Here is a 25247-nt window from a genome sequence, read left to right on the forward strand (position 1 = left end):
AAAGCAAGCTGCACATAATTTGCAAACGCCATCCAAAATTTGACCGCCCACGGCCCACTACACAGGCACAGCTAGTTATGTTAATGTAAAACATAATTATGCTTTTGCATGCAGTCAAATTTAGGCATGGGAGGTCGAACCTTGGACAATTCGACAATTTGCATTAGTTGTAGCCGTTGGTCAAATTCTAAGTGTGTTACTCACTTACTGGACAACATTAAATAAGATGGTCTAACTTATATAAATAGAGGAATTACAGGCAGCTTGCTTAATACACTTGTAAAGTTGCTGAACTTGTCTACAGTGTGTGCACTGACACTAGATCTTTGCAGAATCCCTCGAGTCTAGATTCATATGCTCGGTGCTAGACGTCTAGACTAGTGTAAATCAAAATATAATATGCGAGCTCAGTCAGCATGGTCATGATGGTCAGCTGAAACACAGCATAAAAATACAGCAACAAATGAAAATGTGTTCTGGTTAAGCAATCCACGTATAGAACTCTAGCTAGGTAACCTATTATAAAATAGGCCTAAATGTGATAAATTTACATAAATTAAAAGTAGAAACGTTACCGTGAAATAAATTTGGTAATCATGTAGAAATGCACACCTACCGTTCGCTTCGCTGTTTGTCAATCAAATTTTGTGCAGCTATTGGAAATGCTAAATTGAACCATATCAGAGAGTTTTCATGGAATTAGAAAGCCGAAAAGGTAAGAAAAATGAGAAATCGGAGTTGAAAAGTACGTCGGTCGCGAACACTAGACCTGTCTCCGATGTAACTAGTGCACCGATTTCGCAGAGAACGATGTCAACGATTATAATCGATTCTGGTAGTCTCTAATTAGCCGCTTACTAACAATATCGAACTCGACTCGTGCAATACGTGTAGCCCCAAGGCCCTACTTTCTTTTTCATATTTTTTTTTTTCTTATTGTTAGCTCACCCGAGTCGAAGCAGGGAGGCGTGGGACCACCTCCCTGGTCGAAGGCTCAAGTGAGCTATTGTGATAGTTCTTCGTTTTCATTGCCACTATCATGATTACCACTATTCAAATTATTGATACGATTACTCATACCAGGATTAAGACATCGATCCTTTCTTTAAAAATTGTGGCAAGTATTGATTTTATCATGAAAAAAGTTGATAATAATTTAGATTAAATTATTTAATTTGAATAGTATTGAAGGAAATAGAATGTGGTTGAAGAAAAAGTGGAAGAAAAAGGTTGAGCTATTAGGGAGAGAGAAAGAGAGAGAAAAGAAGATGAGAAGGAAGTTGAATTCAAAGGGGATTTGTTTCTAGTAATTTTCATAATCCATAGGCCTAATTTAATAAATTAATGAGAATAGTATTACAAAAAGTGTATGTTATACAATCATGTGTTAATATTCTGGACTTCTCATAAAGTGCTCATTTTACCTAAAAAGAAACAGAATATTGAAACTGAAATGGTAATATGTTTTCGATTGATAAGTTCAACTTACAGTAGAAAGTAATTGTTTTTATGATAGTATTTATTTTTCCATTTCGTTTTTTTATTATGTATACAAAAACAGCAACCCAGTATTTGCTTTTGTTTTGTAGTAAAAATCCATTTTATTGTGCAATATTCATGATGGATAATTCCCATTTTTTCATATATCTTTTACTGTTTTGTACACATATTATCCGTCCATCATTTAGTCAGCGAAAAATGTTGACAGATATACAGTCACATGCAGGAGAAAATTAATTAAAACGATAAAAAAACAGACGCATCAAGATCACTTTCTTTTTTCCACATTATACTGTCGAGCCGACGTAATTATTGTGGTTAAACACCAAACAAGCGGCTGTATTACAGACTACAACGATCGATTATTCTCGTTATATCGCTCTCCCACATAATCGATCATCCATCATGCTACGCTGAGACAGTTGTCGATCGGCGTACTTTCGAGTCAAAATTAGCTACTTTTCTTCTGTAATTGACAATGAAATTTCATGAAACCGTCAGATATGGTCCATCTTGACATTTCTGATAGCCACAACTTACCCACAAGAAGTTTTCATTGACAAATTAAGGAAGGAAATGGTAGGTGTGCATGGTGTGCATTTCTACATGATTACCATAAAATTTAGTGAACTAGGGTTCTATTTTTTTCTAAAATAAACTAACATGGTTTGATGTTCTCCTGATCATGCTGATGTTTACAGTTAACAGTTTAAAGTCTGACGTTATCTAGACATTTAAAGGACCATGGCATAGGCATGATATTGATAGGCATAAAATTTTAGCAGACATTCTAACGTTAGGCGCCTAACGTTACAATTTTTTATTGACTTACGATGAAAACTTTCCTGTCCAGAACACCACTCCAGGCCGGAGTTCCCTGAGCTGTACTGCGAGCGACAAGTTGGTTTTAATTTCAACCAGTTGTCTGCTTGATTCCCCATCTAGACAGTCTGAATACGGTAACAGTTTGTTGTACACAACCTCCTTCTGAAAACGCGATTGTCGTTCTGCATCCGCAACACCTCCATGAGTATGACTATGGTCATCCATCTTTTCCAAACTGTGAAGAGGCATTTGTCACAAGTATAACTAGTAACAAGTCATGCCCGTATTTATACTGGGACTGTACAGTGCATGTCAAACCCGTACAATCACCGGTGTATTCCACGTAGTAATGGTTCTCACCATCTTACGATTCATTGTACATCATTCAGCATAGTGTTCGGCGACTAGTGTAGCTCCTCATGGTCAGCAAAGTAAGCTAACTAGATCTACAGCAAATACCACGCATTTTACAATAATTTTTAAAAATAGATATGCAGTAACTTTGGTATTTTAGCCTTAACAATATTATAATTTCACATATGTTGATTTTAAATATTTCTTTGTTGCATGATTATATATAAGATAGTTAAATATTGAATAAGATTATAGTAACATATCGAACGAGGTATTTAGTTACGACTTCGGGATTGGAATGGCTTCTGCTATCACGGGAAGGATGGCACTTAAATCAATAGATTTCGAAATATTCGGTAAAGTTCAAGGTGAGCTATTTGATGACAGAATAACTTCCTACGTTATTTTCCATATCTACCTCTTTTCATTCACTGAAACATTATTTGCCAGAAATTGTACTGCTCTTTCAATACAGGGTCCCTACCACTCTACATATGTACGTCGCGTCTCTAACGTTAGAATCTAGATAGTCTACATCTACGTGACATCTAACGTTACAGTAAAGTAACACGCACACATGTACGAATGGAGCGGGCGGAGCTCGGAGCTTGACCGAATCTTTTAAAGATCGGTCTGCCGTCTGCATCTTCATAATAATGATCTTGTCGGGGATATGTTCGTTCCGCGCCCCATTCCGCGGAGACTGCGAGCTGCGTCTGGCTTCACGGAATGCGGGACGTAAAGGTCAAAAAATGATAAAAACTCCTCCGGACAGACATACATGTACATTTTTCTGGGGAGTGTAGCCTATCACGAAGATCTAACCTGGGGCCCAGTGGGGGTGTTTCATAAAGCTGTTCGTAAAGTTACGAACGACTTACGAGCAACTGGTGATCTGGGGGGCATTTCATGAAGGAACTTGTCGGATAAAATGTCCGACAAGTCAATTATATCCGACAAGTTCAGAGAAATCAGCCAATCAGACTAAAGAATTTCTCAAAACTTGTCGGATATAATTGACTTGTCAGATATTTTATCCGACAAGTTCCTTCATGAAATGCCCCCCAGTTCTTGTGCTGAATTGTGGAAATTCTGGTAAGTATAGCACATCGGAACTGATCACCAGTCGCTCGTAAGTTGTTCGTAACGTTACGAACAACTATGAAATAGGGCCCTCGAGACTCAGCTGGACCCCATTAGTTTTTCTCTTTTAATGATGCCAATGTAGCAGTCATACTAGCACTTTAATAGCACGTATAAGAAGCCTTACACCCAGTGGCATGCCATCCTAATTTTCCTTTTTTCTTTTCTTTTTTTTTTCCATGGGACAATCCAGATTGGGTATGACAATGTGGAAATATGTGACCCAGGACGTGCATTATGATTGTTTACAGAGATAGATCTGATTTGATACTTACCATGATGCCCTTTTGGACTATTTCTGTGCATTGGTCAAGGACATTTGTGGCAGCAACACTATTAAAGACTGACTTTTGATTATCGTACAGTGTATTGCATGATATGATCGAGTGCATTCTGACTGAAAAGAGCCCGATACTTTTAACAGATTTGAAACTTTCTATAAAACACTTATTTGTTTTTGCTTTCTTGCAGGTGTATTCTTCCGAAAAGTAAGTACCGATCATTGTCTTTCTGTATTTTTAACACTAGGAAAAGTTGGGAAAATATGAGGATTGTCCGCTGAGTTGAATGTTATTGAGAAAATGAATTAGGAACCATTCACATTATTTGAAGTTTCTTGTTTTGTTTTCAGTTTGTGAAGTGCATAAACACAAAGTTGTGTTATTTCAAATATAGTCACTATGCATTGTACATACTGTACTTGTATTTGTTCTTGCAGACAGATTTAATTGGGCGTGCCCCAAGTGAACTGAAGAGGGTGTTTACAGTATTCCCTAGTCCTCTTTCCTGTAGTCTCCGCATATACTGTGCATTTGAAGTACTGTATACGCCATATATTTCGCGAGTCTAAATTTTTGCGAATCGGGACTTTACGACAATTTCGCGAGTGGTTAAATTGGCAAACGTGGAGTCTTGTACTGAACGGAGAAATTTATACGCGTACATCACATTCACATTGGCATGAGAGTCAATATTTTTGCGTGTTTTTTAATTTCGCGAATAGCAGCTGACTCGCGAAATTCGCAAAAATAAAAACCTCGCGAAATATTCGGCGTGTATAGTACTCACTATTTTTTTTCATATTAATTTTGCTCTTATGCAGACCTATTCAGTCATATTTTATGTGGAAATTGATCTTTGGTAGAAGATGAAGTAGGGAAGACAGTTTGACCCATTGTATCCAATGCTGCCCTTTCATTGAGTCCTAATGAACAATTTTTGTTGGTTTTGTTGATCTAGCATACACGCCTCAAGGCAAAAGAATACAATCTGACAGGATGGGTGCAAAACACAAGCAGAGGAACCGTCATTGGGCAGGCACAAGGTCCGATAGACAAAATCAGTCAGATGTAAGTGCGCATGTGCAGAAACTCATCCACAGGAAATTTGCTTGTGAAACCAAATGTTGATATCTACAGTAACAGTTGCCCTAGTGATGTTAATCTATGTTTACCAAAGTGAACAGCTAGTGTGGTCTAAAAGAGACAGTTGTGATTTGCAGCGATCTTATTCAAAAATCTACAGTGGATTGTCTTTATAAGAGGTCAGAATATGATCAAATCAAATCAGATCTTACAGGTCACAACTCTTTGTATTTCTTTGTACCCCGATACAGGTATAGTGAGAAACCTGATACAACAAAGTACTGGTACATGTAATTGTAATGTTATTTAGGTCCTTGTTATAATGAGGTACCCCTGTATACTGGTATCACGAGTTTGTTGCCAAGTCTACCCGATTCTGCTGGAGGCTTCCTGAAATACCAAGTATCTCTTCATGTCCGGACAAGAAAATATAAAATCCTCCCTGATTTGGGGATTACAGAGTATACTTTAGTCGGTTGTGATGCATATAAACACGCAACTACATGTACAGTGCTTTCTTGATTGCACCATTGGAGTCTTCCCGACTTTGATGCAAGAATGTTTGCAGCCCTGATAATCTGAGTGCAAATATAAAATATACTTTGTTCCTTTTTGTTTGTTTGTTTGTTTGTTGTTGTTGTTTTTCAGGAAGAAGTGGCTGAGGACAAAAGGAAGCCCCAAGTCTAGGATTGACAAGGCAGTGTTTTCAAATGAGCAAGAAATAGAAACACTCACCTTCCAAACCTTTGATATCATCAGGTAGATTAGTGTGTCAATTATAAGAGATCTGCTTCTAGCTACCAGGCTGCCAGAAAATACATCTTGAAAAGTCCAAGGGACAGTGTACAAGCATACTTCTGTTCTGCTCTCACATGGTAGTAGAGGGAAGATGCTTAGAAGTAATTAAATGAATACATGTACTTGTATATATTTTACCGAAAATGCAGTGCTTCATAAATTTTATACATGGTTGGGAAGTGTGATACACATCTAAATAGTTGTATTTAATGTACAGGTATGTATGTGTGTATGTGTGTATGTTTGTGTTTTCTGCAGGTGTGGGTGTGTGCACACAAATTTACCCAAGGTACTTGTGCAGTCACCTATTTTACCAAACTTTGAAGTGATTTTTTCATGCAAATAACAAGTTGTTGTACATGTATGCACAGTACTCTGCATTCATAAGTTGTCAGGTCTTATGGGGTGACCATGCAAAGTTTCCTGAAGTACTTCTACTGCCGTGAAGATGAAATATGCAGCACCTATTATGCATGCTGTATGGAAAGTGCAGAAAAGAGGACTGATGTTTTACTTTCTTCAGAATTCTGTGAAGCAAGATAAAGTACAGTATAAAACAACAAATTGTGTATGAGTGTACCCATACTTTGATTTTGTTGGCTTCATTTTCTTTTTATGAGCTCCAACTGTAATTTGGTAAACAAATATAAGTGATGAAATACAGTAGGATCAAAAGAATATAACTCAGCCATGTTCATGAATTCACTTGCTCGTAATTGTATCATGTAACAGTACATGACACATGACATTGTCTTTGAAACATGAGTGCATGAGGTTTCAGATATCCCTAGATTGAATTTGCTTGATGGAATATTCATGTGCACAAGCTCACTTTATCGTAAAATGCAGATAATAAGATGTCATTTTCTTACAATAGGGGACAGCTACCAATTCCTACCCCAGTACAATGTACATGTAATATACAAAAGTGTACATGTTCATGTATTTTGATTTTGTATTTACATGACTGTTTATGTGTTTGGTTGCAAAGATTAAGTTATGAAAACAATACGCTGTTCTTTGTTTATGGCTCACATCTATGTATGTGCTGTGTGAAAGTATTATGTGTTATATATACATTGTAAAAATTGTCATTTTTTTTTTTCATATTCAGAAAAAAGAAATTATTTCATGTACTATTTTATGTAGTACGTATTTAGAGACTTATTGTACAGACATGGAAGTCTATATAGAGAGGGGAGTGCGAGAGAGACGAAGAGAGACACATAGTACCCCACATGAACACCACAAAAGCTTGGTAGATAAATGTTATAACCTAGCTACAACCATTGCATGCATCTTTCCTCTTCTGATATTTTAATGTGTGTGTGCATATACTGTATGTACATATATTATATATATATATATATATATATATATAAAGAGAGAGAGAGAGAGATAGATATAGATATACCGGGTGTCCCAAAAAAAGCGGAACGGTGGATTTTCAGTACCTTGCGTTCTAAAAGTGATAAATTTTTTGACATCATTAGAAAGAGCATCTTCTACAGAAGACAATTATACCAAAATCATTAAATTTGGTGCAGAGCTTTTTATTCTACACCCAATTCTGTAAATGCAGTCATTTTCAAATTTCAAATTCAAATGAGCGAAGGATTTGGGTGCGACACGCGTTCCATACGGTGTATTGTGTAAGCCCGTCGATCCATGTCAACAAAAGATACAGCTTTCACATTGGGCGTGCACACACACACACACACAGTTTTTTCCTGGCCCGCGCCCAGCCAATGTGAGAGCTTATCTTTTGTTGACATGGATCAACGGGCTTACACAATACACTGTATATGGAACGCGTGTAGCACACAAATTCATCGCCCACAAGTCGCAAAAATCCAGTGAAATTTGAAAATGACTGCATTTACAGAATTTGGCGTAGAATAAACAGTTCTGAACCAAATTTAATGATTTTGGTATCATTGTCTTCTGCAGAAGATGCTCTTTCTAATGATGTCATAAAATATATCACTTTTAGAACGAAAGGTACTGAAAATCCACCGTTTTTGGGACACCCGGTATAGATATTATATATATATATATATATATATATATACACATATATATATATATACACATACATATATATGTATATATATATATATATATATATATACACATACATATATATGTATATATATATATATATATATATATATATATATATATATATATATATATATACAATTTAGAGTAGATACCTTTTTTATTCATCCACACAATACAAATTTGGGGTACGTGACGACAATATGGATTAACAGCATATTTTCAACCAAATGGGTCCATGATCCAACATATTTGCACTATTTTCTCTTCTCATTCATCCGTTTGAATCATCAGAATATAGAATGCAGTTATGTGAAGTACACTTTTATTGTGCATCTGCACAGTTTGTACATTAGTTACACAAAGATATGTGCTGTACATGCTCGATTCCAAAAAGAATACAGTGCACCCCCGTTATGACGAACACGGTTATGACAAAATTCCGGTCACAACGAAATAAAAATTCAAGCTGCAACATTATTGGCTCTATATTTTTTATTGTTTATTGTTCGGTTATAATGAAAGAAAACTGCAGGTTCCAAGGACTTCGTTATAACGGGAGTCCACTGTAATGTCAAAGGGCACATATGCAAGTGTACCTTTATAATGCATATGCCATCAAAGGGGAATTTACCCCAATTATATGATTCAGTGAATTTAGCAATATTAGCACAACATATGAGTGAACTACAGTATTCTCCATATTTTTGGAACTATACTATAGTTCTACTACTGTCATATCATAGCTTGTCTTCCTATCTGGCAATGGCATCTCTAAACTTTACAACCATAACTTTTGAGTGGATGTTTAATTTTCTTCAAACTTTACTCGTACGACCTTCTTCTACTTTTGCATTCACTGAATCCACATACTGTAATACAGTACATTGCATGCATCATAATTTGAGTAAATTCCCCTTTCTTCAACAAAGGTAAGAGGTTGTGGCGGGGTTAATGTTTTGTTCAGCTAACACTTCAACCATTAGCACTTACAATGCCGTGTGATGCAGACAATGTTTTTTTATAGTTGTCCCTCACAAAATGAAATGCAGGTAAAGTGGAACCTCATTATGACGTAGGATATGGTGAGATACAGCGCACTCCCATTATAATGAACACGGTTATAACAAAATTCCGGTCACAACGAAATAAAAATTCAGGTTGCAACATTATCGGCTGTATGTATTTTTATTGTTTATTTGTTCGGTAATATTGAAATTTGATATAACGAAAGAAAACTGCCGGTCCCAAGGACTTCATTTATAATGGGAGTCCACTTTACCCAATTTAACAAGGTAATTTTGCAGGTCCCATTCCATTTTGTATTCTTTTTAGTTTTTACCCTTGATTGAAAAAAACCAAACCTATATAATGATGAAATTTCAATGGTCCTAAGCTCCTCATTATAGCAAGGTTCCCCCATATACTGTAGGAATGCCGGAGCTCACAGTAACTTCACTAAATTGCATCCAATCACCTCTTCCAATCTTGGCATCAATGTGTTTCTGAAACGAGGGTCTTAAAATAGGTGTGAGAAATAAGTAGTGTATACTAAAGTTTAAAACTATGCAGACTGTAAGTGATATTCTACATCTCAATTACAGACCTCTTGCCTCTTCACAGGAAACAAACAGAAAAGCAAGGTATCGAGTTAAACTCTTCCAATCTTTGTATGTCAATGTGGATAGCGCTGCATTTGTAACATACCCACATTTTCACAGGCACAGAATGTCAATTATTTTGCTAATATTTTGTATGTTTGCATTTAATTGCATTTGTTACTGAAGCATTTTCCAGTCCATAATATGCTCCACTGAAGCAGGCCTTTTTAAGTCTCATTTTTATAATTTTCACATACAACTGTACCAGGATACATTTTTTTTTTTTTATAAACACACAGAATCATGTGTATCTTTGAAGTGCAGTTTGATTTGATGATCAGGCATCAAAATCTGTTACACTGATACAAGTATACGTATAACTGTCATACATGGGTTCATTACCCAGTACTTACAAACAAAAGAGAAATGATCAGATGATGTCCTTTTCATGAAACGAAGATAGCCTCTTTCAGCTAAGATTCGCCATTAAATAAGAAACTTTCCAGCATTTGTCCTCGTAATTACCCTGGCCTAAGAACTATTTTGCAATCTTGCCAGCTTAACTACTCTCTGGACTAACTTCTCCTTGGAAAACATGAACCTTTTAGCACCTACATGTTAAAATACCAAAACTTTTCTTTCCTTGTATACTAAGCAGCTGGAGATATGCAGTCTCAGTGTGAGCATTGTGCACTATTCGATTCCATGACTGGGTTTTTAAAATTTCATGAGTGCATATATAAACATATCCCTATTCACATTCTAAATCTTACATGACTTGGCATGAGGTATATTTTGAACACAAAGTTTTGTTGTGGAAAAGAAATTTGACATTCTGCAGGACAACACCTCTCCAAGAATCTTCAGTCATTTTCTAGATTACACCTCATCATTATAAGTTCTATGTGTCTCCAACTGCATACTGTAAAACATGATATATTCGCGGCATGAATTTTTCGCAAATTGGAGCCGACGGCCTTTTTTGCGGCATGAAATTTTCGCGAACTGCCACTGGCATTCAATGCATATAGTGTAGACAAGAACTTTCGCGTGCATTTTAATTTCGCGAATCTTGGCACTCGCGAAATTCGCAAAATTAAAATGCACGCAAACATTCGTTTTACAGTACTTGCTCATTTCTGAAAGAGATTGTCGATTTGTTCCTTTTATACACGATGAAGCCATTCCAAGCATGTTAGAGGAATGAACATCTAATCAGGGTGTGGGGAATAAATAAATGACTGGTGTAGAGGGGCACATTGACACATTGTAACCTTTCATCACATAAGACATGTACTTCCAGAAACAACTCGTGAGCGTCTTTCCACTTCATGGCAGGGTTGTCCATACCACGCTACAGAATGGAGGACACAGCACATTCCTGTTCTGACACACGTGCCTTGGGCTGGAAATGTTTTTGTTGTTCCATGAACTACAACTCCTACTGCTCCTATTGAGATATCTTCATTACTGTAGCAACATCTGAAAATACAAAAATGATGACTCGTGTCAAAATAATTCCTCATAAAATGTGTATGCATACATCTGTACACATAAATAATAGTTGGAAATGACAAAGGCCTAGCTTAACATGGTCATGGGAAGCCTTTTCAAGTGAAACGCAAACTGTACACTCTTTATAACATGTCATACATTTGAAGTTGTAATATGCCAAACTGGTGATATTTTCCTCTTTTCATTTTCAGGATGAAATCTCAGTGTTTTATCAAATAAATGGCTATAGAGCAAATGCATAAATGAACTCAAAGTGTAACATTTAGGGCTGCTGTAACAAGACTTTATCATAGGAAGCTGTAATGTTTTGTTGTGCATAACATACGAAATAAAAGCATCAGGGATGCGGCCTGAAAGATTTGTTTCAGCTATCACTGATACAATTGCTAATTGAAGTTACAACACTTCTAAATGACTTAAAGAATTATAAACAAAGACATAATACATCCAAAAACAAGAAATGCTTGAACCCAATTTTATCTTCCCCCCCCCCCTTTTTTTTCAAAAGGAAAACACATGACAATGGACTGCAGTTAAATCATGCATGACCAGCTTCTTATAAACTTTCCACAGATTGAAAATCTGTCACATGGTCAATGTGCTGGTCGTCCGATTACTCTGCTCAAAACTGTTTGTGAAAGATAATTGAGACTCACTGTCAAAGCCAATCTTCTCCGTGATGTTTTTCGTCTTTACACTCTCCTCCTGGTTGCAAATGTAGACCTGGTCACCTTCAAGTTCCTTCCAGTCGCAGCTGGCCATCCACCTCTTGAGCTCAGTGTCATCGGTCAGTCCAAGGAGCTCAAGGAGCTGCTGCCTCTCAATGGTCTGGTAGGTGCTGTTGATGACGTGGCATATGACTGGAGTGGGGGTAAGGGGAGGAAGTGAAGAGCAGCAATTAGAATGTGGTGGTGGTGAGGGGTCTGAATGATAGCGATGACAGGTACCTACTGATAGCTGTCATAGGCGGCAGGGGGGGGGGGGGGTCACACAGAGAGGAAAAATTTGGGACAAGCTCATCAAATTTAGGATCAACATGCACTCACAGACCCTCTAATGCCACAATCATATTTAGCATAATGCCTCACAAATATACAATATTGTGATCTCTTGAACAAGATAATAGTTGCCTTTTGGGAAAAGGGGTAAGAGATATGGTAAAACAATTGTATTGGTAAAACAATTGTAATATGCAACAGTGTCTCATATCACACTTAATTTCACTCAGATATTTGGGATTTAAAAGCAATTCCATTTACATGTGCATGATTGAATATGCCTTGATGTTGCCATTAACTGACCAATAATCCTGTAGGTTTCAACTCCTTGCTAAACATTTTTTGTCTTGAAGCTCACATTCCCTTGATAAAATTTGTTAGTCCCAATGCCTATCTTCTTGGCATTTTTTTTTTTTTTTTTTTTTTTGGGGGGGGGGGGGGGCGCTCTCATGCAAAACATGACTTTCTGATCCTGTCCAGAAAAAAACAAGAAACAACTAGAAATGTCGCTTTGGCGACTGGTATGCCTCCGCCATAATGCATGATTTTCCCAATAGGTCTAGATAGTACATGTGGACACTGTGTGATTACATTTTCACAAAATTGGTAAAATATTGGAATGACAAGTTTGTCACAAATGTGTTGAATGTTCACCTTCCTTGACGTAGGTTTAATTGGATGAATAGGAGAGCATGTATCTAGGGATTTAAGGACTTTAACTTGACTTTGACCCATTCATACATTTAGGCATTGAGTAATTTTCAAGGTACAGGTGTGGAGAAAAAGTGCAATTTCTGAATTGAATAGTAAATTGTTACCATTTTCATCTGGCCCTTGACCCTAAAATTCATAAGATAATTACTTTCAGGTAGAACATGCATAATATGTACTAAGTTTCAAGGTAACTTGAGCCACTTCCGAGATATGGAGGAAAAAGTTAGTTCAGCACTTTCACTTGATCTTTGACCTTCTGACCTTTGAGGCAAAAAGAGAAAAAAAAAAAACTTTCCAGAGAATTTCTATTAGGTTACACACGCATACACCAAGTGTAAAAAAATAACCCTGCTGGCATTGCATAAATATGAGGGTAATAGTAAAATTTTGAAGTCTTGCACTTGACCTTTGACCCCTGACCTTTGACCCCATGAACCCTACATTCTCTAGATAATCACTTCCAGTCAGTACATGTATATACTATGTTCCATGAAGATACCTTGAACAATTTTCCAAGGTACGGAGAAAAAAAAGAAGTTTGAATATTTTTACTTTACCTTTTGACCTTTGACCTTTGACCTCATGACTCAAACTTTCACCAGAGAATCTTAATTGGGTAATACATGTATACACTAAGTTTCAAGAATATCTCTTCAGGCATTCAATAGATATGGTGGAAACAGTGAAATTTTATGTATTTGACCCTGACCTTTTGACCTTTGACCTCATGACCCAAACTTTCACCAGAGAATCTTAATTGGGTAATACATGTATACACTAAGTTTCAAGAAAATCTCTTCAGGCATTCAATAGATATGGTGGAAATAGTGAAATTTTATATATTTGACCTTGACCTTTTGACCTTTGACCTTGAGCATGTGCACCCAAAAGTTGATAGGCACAACTTCACCCCCTAATACACATACATGCCAAGTTTCATTAGGATACCTCAACAGGTTTCGATAGTTACCTTGTCCACAAAATTCATTACGGACGGACAGAAGGACGGACGGACGGATGGACGGACGGACGGACGGACGGACGGACAACCCGAAAACATAATGCCTCTGGCACCACTTCGTGGCGGAGGCATAAAAATGAACCAGCATCCCAAGTCCACATTTCTCTAGTGGTATAAGACAACTTACATTTGCGGATAGCATTTTGGAAACCAGCCACTCCCTGAAACACATCTGGCCTCTCATCATACTCTGCCTGTAAGAAAATAGGTCATAAAATTGAAGTAAAAATCCTTGGGCTCCTCTTTACTTTCTCAACACAAGGTGTATTGTAGCTCACTAAAGGAAATGTCTTGCTGCCATCTGTGGACAATGACAGCCAACAGAAGCAAAATGTGCATCATGCATTGGTGAAGAAATGACTGCAGACAGTTAGGGTTTGAGGTGAAAATATCATTTAATATTTCAATGACAAATCCAAGAGAGAAAACCAAAGTACCTGTGGCGATATTTATCGAAGAGATATATATCGCACTCAAACACACTCATCAAATTATGTAAATAGCCCAAATGGACCAGTGTGATCCACTTATACAATTTATTTCTTAATAAAAATGAAGAATTTGAGAAATATTCAGCTCCTTTAATGGGGTAACTCTCAACATTTTCTGGTCTTTCGTGCATCATTTGTATTTAGGAACAAAACAACAACAACAACAAAACAGAGATATGTAGATGAAACGAGGTGTTTCTATGGGAACCATCAAGGGTGTGCTACCTCAAATCAACTTATATTAAAATGTAATGAAAGATATCCTACCTCACATAATTGATAAGGGCTGTTTTAAACAGAAACAAACATATTTTTACTTTGCTTTTCCTGGTTAAAAACAAGCAGCTTATTGTGTACAGACAAATTAAATTGAAAACCAGAACATGTATTCTCTTACCCAAAATTTCTTGAATTGGCACATCTCGAGCAGGCTTGCAAAATAGTTGATTGACTGCAGAGGTTCTTCCTGTTGCTGATTGACAGAATTAAGGTAAACATCACATTCCTTCATACCTCACAACTAGATAATGTTGCACAAATGATTTTGCAGTCATACTTGCCTCCAGTACCTTATTTGTAGGCAGCGGTAAACAGAATCACAACTGATTGCAACTTGTAACATGCACGGCCATCAGTTGAGTTACGACTGATATCATTTTTAGAATCAGTCAATCTCAACTCTACAGTATGTGCAGACCCCTGAATTTTTTTTTTTTCTGAGGGATATACAAGCAAGCTGAAATTCATCATCCATATGTCTAAATTGTTCAAAAACTTAGTGTTCCAAAAATATACAACTGTATGCTGCCTATAACCAGGGAAGGGGACTACCTCCCTGCTATAAGGCAGTATATTTGTGATGTCTACACATAAGGTCTGTCTTTTTTCTGACTCAGTAATATCAACAAAACAAGCAAATAGTAGCTCATGCTACCAGCAGTATACAAGATAACTGCCTCTACATCTTTTGACTTGGACAACCAATTGTTGTGTGTCTAGGACTGCAAAGCACGCTATTACCAATGAGCAACAAGCTGTGCAATAATTACATGCGTACAACAATATATGGAAAATATAAAGAGAATTTCACAAAATTTCATCTTTTGAAAAAAGTACACATTCCCCTGACTCATTACCGACAAATGTTATGGGTAATATTATTCCCCCTGCCTTTAGAAAGAGGCAAGTCAAGTGCTCTTTTATTATGCGAAAAAAGTGAAAATATGTTGAATTTTCTTTACATTTTCTTTATACTGTTGTACGCATATGACTCGCAAGCTGTAGTAGTCTCCTCATCCAGCGGTTCCAACACAAACATTTTAAAAATTCATAACTTTTGCATCCATTGTCCAATTTTCCTCAAACTTTCACTGATGTGTTCTACTAGTATTGTTGCATTCTCTCAATCCTTATGTTTATGAAGGTGAACTTGTCCTTTAATCCCTGTACAGTACTGGTTGAGGTGAGGATTCAGGTTTATAACATTCCCAGTGAGATAATGAGAAACCTCTTATGAAATATGAAAAAGCATGTAATTTTAAGAATTCAACGTTTATTTGATGAAAATTTGTTTTCAAATGGCAGAGATATAAAAAAAAAAAGTGATAATAATAAAAGGCGACAGGCCACGCTTTTATTAGGATCTCTTTGTTTCACCTTGTTTTTTAATATCTCAGCCATTTCAAAACCGATTTTCATCGAATAAACTTTTGATTCCCCTTAGAATTGCATGCTCTTTGACATCTCATAGAGTGGTTTCTGAATATCTCAAAAAACATTACAAGCTAAATCCTCACCTAAACCAGAACTGTACAATCCCTTTAAATAAGAAAAGGGCTTTGCTTTTCTTTCAGGACATCTCCGTTCACTTGAACATTCAAATGACTCAGCTATATTTAAATCAAACATTTCATGTGGTCCCAACTGTAAAAGAGAAAGTTGTTTGCAATTCAAACCCCCATGCACACATATCATTTTGTATGTGTGTAAGCAGTCATAAAGTATACAAATGATAAGTAAAAGGAAAAAGGATACAATATCATTGTCAATGAGGCATTTGCAGAGTAGGTAATCTGTGTGTGGCAGATTCGTCATTGCCTTTAAAAGGATGAGGGCTGCCAGTTGAACCTTGAAATGTAACGGATTCAACTGGTACCTGTGGCATAAAAGAGAGAATATACGAAAATTAAAACTTGTAAACTAAAATCCTTGACAACTGTCAGTCTACTAGTATTCTACTGTGCTTTGATGTTTGTTTTGCATGCACATACACATATACAGAAAAATTACAAATATTCAATACTCGAAATGAACACTTGAATAATTGCATACATAGTACAGAAGATGTGTGAAACTGTTATGACATAATTTTAGCAAAGTCAGGGAGAAAATATTTCCTAATAAAATTATAGTCCTATGTTACATTATATCATATTATATTATATTACAGCTGTATATTATATTATTTTAAATTTATATAATTTCAAATCAACACAAGTTCTCATATTTTGCTCACATACGATATTCCCACATAGGTAACATCAATTTTCTACTATCATGAGAAACAGAGCTATCTTGATGGATAATTTCAAACACCGAAATTCCTGCAAAAAACCATATGCAATTTGCTTCATTTCAATACTGCTTCATATTTTTCTTCATCTTTTTTTTTATGGGGGGGGGTGGTAGGGGTGGGGGAGGGAGGAGCATAAAATGAGAGGGAATAAAATAGTACTTCTAAACATAACATGACTTGCTATGAGCTGCTAATGTTTAACAAAATACCTATGCTGCATTTGGGGACAAGTCTGCTGTGCTAGCAAACTTCACATACATGTACATGTATTTCATACACGCATACACACACACACACACACACACACACACACACACACACACACATCACTGACTAAATCCAACCTAATTGACTGCATCAAATACAACATACTGTAGTTATTGGTTCACTTACAGTTTCAAAATTGCAAGATTTGCCTCCACATCATACTGGTTCTCTCTAACTTGTATTTCCACATACTGCTCTAACATTGTGAGGTTCTCAGGATTGTACCTGGAAACAAAAAAAAGAAGATGAAAAGGATGAAGAAGAATGTCACATCCATACAGTTGTGATAAAATAATTAGATCACGAAAACAAATAAAACTTTGTTTCATGCATATTTCTGTGCTGTTTTATAAACAGAATGCCTAATCACACTCATAAATTTGAGTGCCAAAATTATCATGATTTACATAAGAAAAATTTGTGTTTTTTTTTCAAGGATATGTTCTATACATAATTTTAAGTACATTTTCAAATCAATTTAAACTTCTAATCATGCACTGATGATCAGATATAATTGATATACTTTGTACCCTCTGGTCATTTGTCATACATTTAGATACTTAATCTGTTGGGGTTTTTTATGTTTTTATTCAGAAGTCACTATTTTAACAGGGGGTATAGTAACCTGCTCTTTAAGTTTGAGGATACTTTCCCAGTATAAGCTATATCAGGGAAATTTGGAGTTTCCTAAAGTAAAATAGTGCTGCTATGGTTTCTTTTTCTTAAGATTTGAAAGAGACATTCTCTGTTAATTGGTAATTATAATGTTCTGGGTATCTACCTTCAGGTTCAGCAGAGAGCTGGGATAGTAACATGCACCTAAATCAAATCAAGTCTCAGTGTAGTATTAATTGAGCTTTTTAAACTTCAATCAACTATTTTTTTCCGCAACCAAGACTCAAGCTACAACTAGTAGAACAAGGACTAACAGCTAGCAACATCGCGCACTCACCCTTCCTCTTGGTTCCAGATGGAATGTACGTGTATAGGCAACAGTAAATAACTAGTTAGTGAAACGAATTATAACAAATCTAGTGGAAAAATGAGCAAAGAAAATGGGATGGACTCTCAATTTCTTTGCTAATTTTTCCACTAATAAATTACATTAATTTTTGGTCAGTTTTCTTCTATTTTCATTTGTTTTAAACTCAAAAAGCTGCATCACTTCAGTGATCCCTCGCATTTATCCCCAAGTTGAATTATCCTTTATATGCCAGGTTTAAGTGCATGCAGTGTGCTGTGCGAGACATGACGTCGTCATCGCTCATGAACTGTGGCAGTGCCATAACCCAAGTGCCAGCCATAAGTGAAGTGTGTGCGTGTGTCACACACAAACGCACTGCTATAGCTTCTGACCATCCAAGCATTGATTAAGGGTTTCTGGGACAAACACTGAACTAGGATGAACACTGAAGATGCTGAACTGGGATGAACACTGAAGACGCAACCCAGAACAAAAAAGAATGAAAATCAGGTGGGAGGTACGTTTCACCAACGCAGGACCTGGGAGCCCTCATGAAAAGTAAAACGAAAGCAAGCCAAAAAGATAAACCCACACGTAGTAGATGCATGGCGTCAATATTTGGCACACAAATATAGTACACCACATAACTTAATAACATTAATAACAACTGAAGTAACATGTCGGGGCTTTTTTGCGATAGCTCAGTCAGTAGAGGACCGGGCTAGCAATCCGGATCCAGAGGAGGTCTCGGGTTCGAATCCCGATGGAATCCCATATTCTTTGCTCATTTTTCCATTAATAAATTATATACATTTCTGTAATTCTGGTCAGTTTTCTTCTGTTAGCGTTTGTTACAAAATAGATCTATTAACACTCGCGGAGGCGGGTAAAGCTACACTAACGTTAACTATACACAGCCCAGTCGCTGTACATGGTACGTCGCGACAGGGCTGTACGCGCGCGACCACCAATCACTAGGAGAGGCGACGTAATCGTACACGATAGCTTTGACTTTTGATACTTACGATCATTTTTGTCACCTCAAACTCATCGAGTATACTCTTCAATATTTACTCTACATCTGATGCTATATATATTCAAATGTACGTAATGAAACTTACCGAAATTGATCATCATATCCAGCATGTCCACACCGTACACAATCTTTCACACCAGGCCAAGCTCAGATATCGGGTGGTCACGTGATGTGAATGCCCTTTCAAGCAGCGTACGCACGGTTACTAGTATAAGGTATACAGCTATAAACTGTACTGGGTTATTGTGTCGCAGACGCCAAGGTTTGTTCGACACTTTCAACGCACACGCGCTCGCTCTGGAGCACATCCGGTCACGCATGCGCATAAGTCAAGGCGCCATTTTGAATCCTGCAACGACGAAGCCCGGCGGTCAGGAATTGCGCCAGAAAGTGTCATTTATTTGTTCCACGGACTTATCGCAAGTGGTCTCCATGGACCCAGTGTGGCGAACTATTCTTCTGTAGCATTTAACGTGAGTAAAGTATTCTGTTTAAAGGAGAAAAGTATACATGTTCCTAAGTTTTGTAGTTGTGTTGAGGTTCCTCACTTCGAGGCTGCATGCCGTGCGTGTCAGACGCTGTTTTCGCATAGCGTAACAGTGTCTGGTCGGGCTACACTAACGTTAGCTCCTACAGTAAGTTTACTCCATCTCTAACTGCGACCAGCAGCCCCATTATGCTATGCGTATGGGGCTGGTCGCAGTAACTCCATCTCCAACTGTGTCACCATTTAAATTTAATTCAATGGAAAGATCTCCCAACACTGCATGTCGTCGCCGTTGACCGACAAGTATGTCGAATTCCGCGAAAAATTTCTCATTTATAATAATGACATTTGCTGGGTCAGTTTTTAAGAAGCGAAAAACTGACCCAGTAAATGTCATTATTATAAATGAGAAGTTTTTCGCGGACAATTGACATACTTGTCGGTCAAGTCGTCGCCGCTGCTGCATGCATGCTGCACGCTGCATGCGCATGCTGCTGCACCCATGACACTGCATGCACTCTCGACCGTACTCGTTCCCGGAGCGGTGTTGACTGCGGTACCCTACCCGGAGCAGAACAGATGTCTCCGCTCCTCAACTGTAAGACTGATATCGAATTACTTACCTATTAATTCCATGCAGCATGGAAGCTATTGTTGCTTGCGCTTGTTCGAAAGCCATCCTCTTCACAAGATAATGATGGGTTTCTTGATAATTTCTTGCTTTCTTACAATGAGACGTGACTAGTAGCAACGTGTGCATGCGTGCCTATGCCAAAAAGCGTCCGTAAAGTGTTGTGTGCATATGCTATTATTGCGCTAGCTAGCTGTGTGATCACAGAACTCTAACATTAGTTCTGTGTGATGAGGCGCGCGCGAGCGATTTCACAGCAGTGCATGCATCTATGGAACGCTCTGATTACGACGCTTCATGAACTATGGTACGCTTGTATATCGTCCAAAGAGGAGAAATTTTCTCTTTGCTCCAAATCTACAATGTAATTGGTTTCTCCATGCAGGGGCCGCGGAACGGGGGGGGGGGGGGGAGGGGGGGGGGGCTGGGGGGCTGGAGCCCCCACACTTTTAGTTCGTGAAAAAAAAAAGGAAAGAAAAAAGGGGAAAAATCAATGAAACAATCACAACACCCATGAATTTGAATTTCCAAAGATTCCGCTCTTACGAAGTTCCCGCGGCGTAGCAAAAAAAAAAAAAAAAAAAAAAAAAAAGAAAAAAAGGGGGGGGGGGGTGATAGTTTACATTCCGAAAAATCAATAGTTCCCTCATGTACAATATCCCCTTTTGATCAACACTTTCCTCTCTCAGTTCCCCAATCATGTTTTTTTATTTTTACCTAAATGTTCCATCAAATATGCGTAGGCCGATACAAGATATCTCAATTTCAACTTCGTAGGGGAAGGGTAGGGATAGCACTCTCCCACGCTTTCTCCCTGTTTGCCCCCCCCCCCCTCCGCACCCTGTGCATACAAGTAGACTATGGCTACACTTTGATTTTTCCGAATAATATGCCACAAAATGTGTGCACCAAAGCGTTTCACTGTAATCAGAAAATACAGAGTCTCCCTCATGTAGGAGGGAGAATAGGGCTTATCCCCTCCCACATCATCCCGCTATGTCTCCTTCCACAGAGTTGCACTTCTCTGACTGACAAATTTCCAGATATTCCAACAGAAGTGTGCGTCAGATTGTTGAATTTCAGTCAATCGAATGGAAAAAAAAAAAGCTCCCTCGAATATAGGGGGGGCATATCTTGCCACCCTCCCATTGATTGGTCCCTATAGACTTAGTACACTTTGATATGGGAAAATTTCCAAATTTCCCACAAAAAGTGTGCTTCATATCGCTTTATTTCAATTTCAAAAATGCAAAAGCTCCGTCGAGCGGGCATCCCCCTCCCACACCCTCCCCCTCTACCTTGATCATTAGCCTTTATACATACACACAGATGATGCACACGCGGAATAAGAGCTAAATGCCGTGATTTTGTTTTAGCACCGTTGTTCCCTGAAAAAAGCCCTATAGAATTATTTCCATTATTTTTTTGGGGGGTGGAGCTAGAAGAAATTTCAAGTATTGCACCAAAAGTTTGCATCTCATCGCTGAATTTCAGGTCTGAAAATGTAAAATCACCTTCGTGTGAGAGGAGAAATATCCCTTAGTACACCCTCGTGTGCATGCCTTTTCTGCGTTCATGAAATTCATTTGTAAGAATGATCGTTAGGCAAATAATATTGTTCAATAATACTCCACATCAAAATATCCTGCTACACCTTACACAAGTGGGGCCGTTTCAAGTCGATAAAACACGCAAAAACATGCATCAAATTGCACCATTTACAACATCAAAATGCAAAAAGTTCTCGCTGTGAGAGGGGGGACACCCCCTCTCACACCCTCCCCCTCTCGCTTGCTCCGCTCGTTCGGGCTCGGTCGCTTCGCTCCCTCGCATAGTAACCGGCCCCAAGGTCATATCCTGGCTACCCCCCCCCCCCCCCCCACATTGAAAAACGTTCCGCGGCCCCTGCTCTCAACATAATGTGTCCTATAGAACTGAACTTTTGATCTCAGTTAGAAGATACCTCCGGAATTTTCAGCTGTCAACGCTACGGCCTTCGTCAGCGAAATGACCCGTTTTTACTTGATCACGTGGCGGTCAATGAATTTCCAATACAGATGAGCTTCGATCTATTTATTTACGGTACATCATTGATGCGTCCTAGTATGATTTAGCAAATGTCTAGTAGCCAATGGCTAAATGAAAAAAAAAAGAAAAAAAGAAAGAAGGAGCCTGATTACTGTTTATTTACGGTACATCATGTAGGCCTGAATTATGTACCGGTATGTTATAGAGTGATATCTGCATTGTCTAATGTCTGTCTGTATTCCTACTATACGTACAGGGCCGGCACCGCGTTTTTTAAAGGGGGGGGGGGGGGGGCAATTTATATTTCTGGTGCCACTTCCGGGTTTCATCAGCTGACAAGCCCCCCCCCCCCCCCCCTAAAAAAAGGGCCTGGGGTGTTTTATAAAGCTGTTTGTAAAGTTACGAACAACTTACGAGTGACTGGTGATCAGTTCTTGTGCTGAATTGTGGAAATTCTGATAATTAATAGCACGTCAGAACTGATCACCAGTCGCTCGTAAGTTGCTCTTAACTTTACGAACAGCTTTAAAACAGGGCCCAGATGCCACTTCCGGGATTAAAACAAAAAAGAAAGAAAAAAGCGTGTGTGTGGGGGGGGGGGGAGGGGGTGGGGGTCTCGAACTGATTAGACCCTATGTATTCCTATATCGGCCTGAAAAAAAAAGTGGGGCCGATAGCCGCCGACACCCCCGCTCGCGCCAGCCCTGTATTACAGTCTATGTGCACAATATTATGTATTGGCCTACAGTATAGGTACATATCCTATGAAAATTGTGCTCGCCACATTCCTCTGCTATGCTGTGATAGCTGGGAGGATGCGTCCTGGGTCCGTTCATGAAGTCATAAAAAGTGTTTGCATAAATCTCAGAATGGCCAAAGTCGCTGTCTGAGCTGTAATGAGACTTTCTAATTCGTTTCATGAAAGTCTCCCAGATCATAAGTGTGTCTTATGAGCGAAAAATCTCTCATAAGAGCTGGAGATATTAAAGGGGCACACTTTAATCTCACTATCAGGTCGACAGCTTTTATGTTATTAGAACTGTCAAACAAAATTAAGAGAGGACTGACTGTCATTTTCTTTCCAGCTCTGGCTGCCAATAAAGCCATTCTTTAACTCAACTGTCACGCTGCGCAGCATGCAGTACCTACTACCAGTTAATCCGCGCATGATAATAGAATCTTTTGATATAAGTTTCCATTTGACTTCGTAGGCCCTATTATATTCTTTTAAAATGTAACATCAATAATCTATGTCTCGGTTGCACTTTTTGAAAAGTTCAGCTAAATGACTTTCAGCGAAGGTCGGTGTTTGATATACAAATAAACACTGATAACTGGTACTGGGTCGAAGTCGAGTACAAAATATTAATGCAGTAAACCACTAAATTTTGGCTTGTTCAAAAGTGCGGAAGGGTAGATGGTAGTGTACTCTCCGAACCAAGTCCACTATTTGATGATGGTGACAATGATTTTTGTTGATTAAAAGGCGTCATCATTCAATTTGAATGATTAAGATCTTATGCTCGTTGCATATATACAACATATTTTGAACACTTGTTTTTCTTCGTCTTCTCTTTCTGATGATGTCAGTGTTATTTCTATCGTTTTGCTTAATCTATACATTGTTTGTTTGTTTGTTTGTTTGTATTTTTTTCTATTCAGATTCATGGTAACTGGCAATTGAACCCGGACTTGATGAGGGCTCAACCAGAAGATACATGCAGTATCACATTGGCGGATCCAGGGGCGTCTCCTTTTAATTTTTTTTTCTCAGAAAATAAAAGAACTAAAAAGAAAATGATGAAAGGGGGCGCGTGCGCCGCCCCTTTAATTTTCAATTGCAATAGTGGCACCAGAAAATTGCGCTGAAGCTTCTTTTTTTTTTTATAATTGCACGGGAGGAACCTTTTTTTTTCATTTTTTTTTTTCATTTTTTTTTTTTTTTTTTTTTTTTTTTGCTTCTCATCATATATTAAACCCGGAAGTGGCACAGAAATATTTCGTGCCCCCACCCTTTACGGAATTCCTGGATCCTGGATCCGCCCTAATATCTTTGGGCCCGACTGATTTCGACTTCTTGGTCTATTCTGTTTCTGTTCAGAAAGCCCCCTCTTAGGAAACCTATAGCTCATGGTATAGCCTTTAGGCTCAGTAGCGTTTGATTAAACATCTCACTCATTTTGTGCAATAGGGAGAGATTCAAAGTGTTCCTCATGACAGTGTGAGTTTCGTTATGAAGCATAAAATAGCAGCGTTCAATTTCTAATATTTGTTACACGTTATAATCTAGGCTAAAATAGAGTATACAGTATCCACTCGCTTGTGGAAAATACTGTAATATAGAATCTGACGCAAACTGCACCTTGACCAAAGACTAGCTTGTAATATGCCATGCGTTGTTTACGAATGCGTGTACTGTACTGTACTTTACGTTGCAAAGGGTCCACATAAGAAGAGCTAATCACTAACTAGGCCTATTTTACATAGTATTAGTATACATTGTACTTCATTACAGAAGTATCTCCTTTTGACGTACGTTTCACAAAGAGTGTGTCTTTAGCGTCACTTGAGTCACATGAATTCAGGTGTACTTGCAGGGAATCAGATTCTACTCTGGAATCTTGCAGCGCAACTCATTTTTTTTTATCGGCTATCCACAAGCAGCTGAGGGCATCAGCCAACGATCTTCGGGCCGAGAGTTGAGGGTACCGTAACCCGACTGGGGCTGGCCTGGCCGAGTGGTATCCATCGAGGTGCTACGTGCTCACTGTACTGTGGCTGCTGCGCCGGTGGTCATATTATCATTGTTGACAAGTATTGAGATAGCTGTACAATACCGAAGTCCATTAAACGCCGCATTTTCCGATATAACAC

At 38.2% G+C, this 25247-nt stretch overlaps 3 protein-coding genes across 4 annotated transcripts in view; 1 reads left to right on the top strand and 2 right to left on the bottom strand.

Moving 5' to 3' along the window:
- Positions 1-2550, bottom strand: part of LOC140231304 (proteasome activator complex subunit 4-like) — a 40202-nt gene extending 37652 nt beyond the window's left edge. The window contains exon 1 of the mRNA XM_072311801.1: positions 2333-2550. Coding sequence (XP_072167902.1) covers positions 2333-2550 — 218 coding nt within the window. The remainder of the gene's footprint in view (positions 1-2332) is intronic.
- A 412-nt stretch (positions 2551-2962) lies between these two features.
- LOC140228078 (acylphosphatase-1-like) lies at positions 2963-7267 on the top strand. 2 transcript variants are annotated; one of them, XM_072308473.1, is made up of 4 exons: positions 2963-3047; positions 4294-4310; positions 5062-5171; positions 5835-7267. In XM_072308473.1, the coding sequence occupies exons 1-4, from the start codon at positions 2978-2980 to the stop codon at positions 5947-5949; spliced, it is 312 nt and encodes a 103-aa protein (XP_072164574.1). In that variant the 5' UTR covers positions 2963-2977; the 3' UTR covers positions 5950-7267. The 2 variants fall into 2 exon arrangements, with proteins under 2 accessions (XP_072164574.1, XP_072164573.1); XM_072308472.1 differs by lacking the exon at positions 2963-3047 and adding an exon at positions 3299-3423.
- A 931-nt stretch (positions 7268-8198) lies between these two features.
- On the bottom strand, positions 8199-20477 carry LOC140234800 (eukaryotic translation initiation factor 3 subunit K-like). Its single transcript, XM_072314840.1, has 7 exons — positions 20338-20477; positions 17354-17452; positions 16420-16540; positions 14783-14857; positions 14022-14088; positions 11818-12021; positions 8199-11128 (listed from the first exon to the last, which is right to left on the bottom strand). The coding sequence occupies exons 1-7, from the start codon at positions 20472-20474 to the stop codon at positions 11097-11099; spliced, it is 735 nt and encodes a 244-aa protein (XP_072170941.1). The 5' UTR covers positions 20475-20477; the 3' UTR covers positions 8199-11096.
- Positions 20478-25247: the final 4770 nt, after the last annotated feature.

Source organism: Diadema setosum, chromosome 1, assembly GCF_964275005.1.
Source record: "Diadema setosum chromosome 1, eeDiaSeto1, whole genome shotgun sequence".
Lineage (NCBI taxonomy): Eukaryota > Metazoa > Echinodermata > Echinoidea > Diadematoida > Diadematidae > Diadema > Diadema setosum.

What these genes read in the sequence shown, in the direction of transcription:
- LOC140234800 (XM_072314840.1), bottom strand. Translation starts at nt 20,474, where the DNA reads ATGCACACGTTGCTACTAGTCACGTCTCATTGTAAGAAAGCAAGAAAT. An exon ending in AATCTTGCAATTTTGAAACT is followed by an intron (nt 16,541 to 17,353) that starts GTAAGTGAACCA and finishes TTTATGCCACAG; the next exon opens with GTACCAGTTGAATCCGTTAC. An exon ending in GGAGAAGATTGGCTTTGACA is followed by an intron (nt 11,129 to 11,817) that starts GTGAGTCTCAAT and finishes TTGTATTTTCAG; the next exon opens with ATGTTGCTACAGTAATGAAG.
- LOC140228078 (XM_072308472.1), top strand. Translation starts at nt 3,336, where the DNA reads ATGATCTTGTCGGGGATATGTTCGTTCCGCGCCCCATTCCGCGGAGAC. An exon ending in ATAGACAAAATCAGTCAGAT is followed by an intron (nt 5,172 to 5,834) that starts GTAAGTGCGCAT and finishes GTTGTTTTTCAG; the next exon opens with GAAGAAGTGGCTGAGGACAA.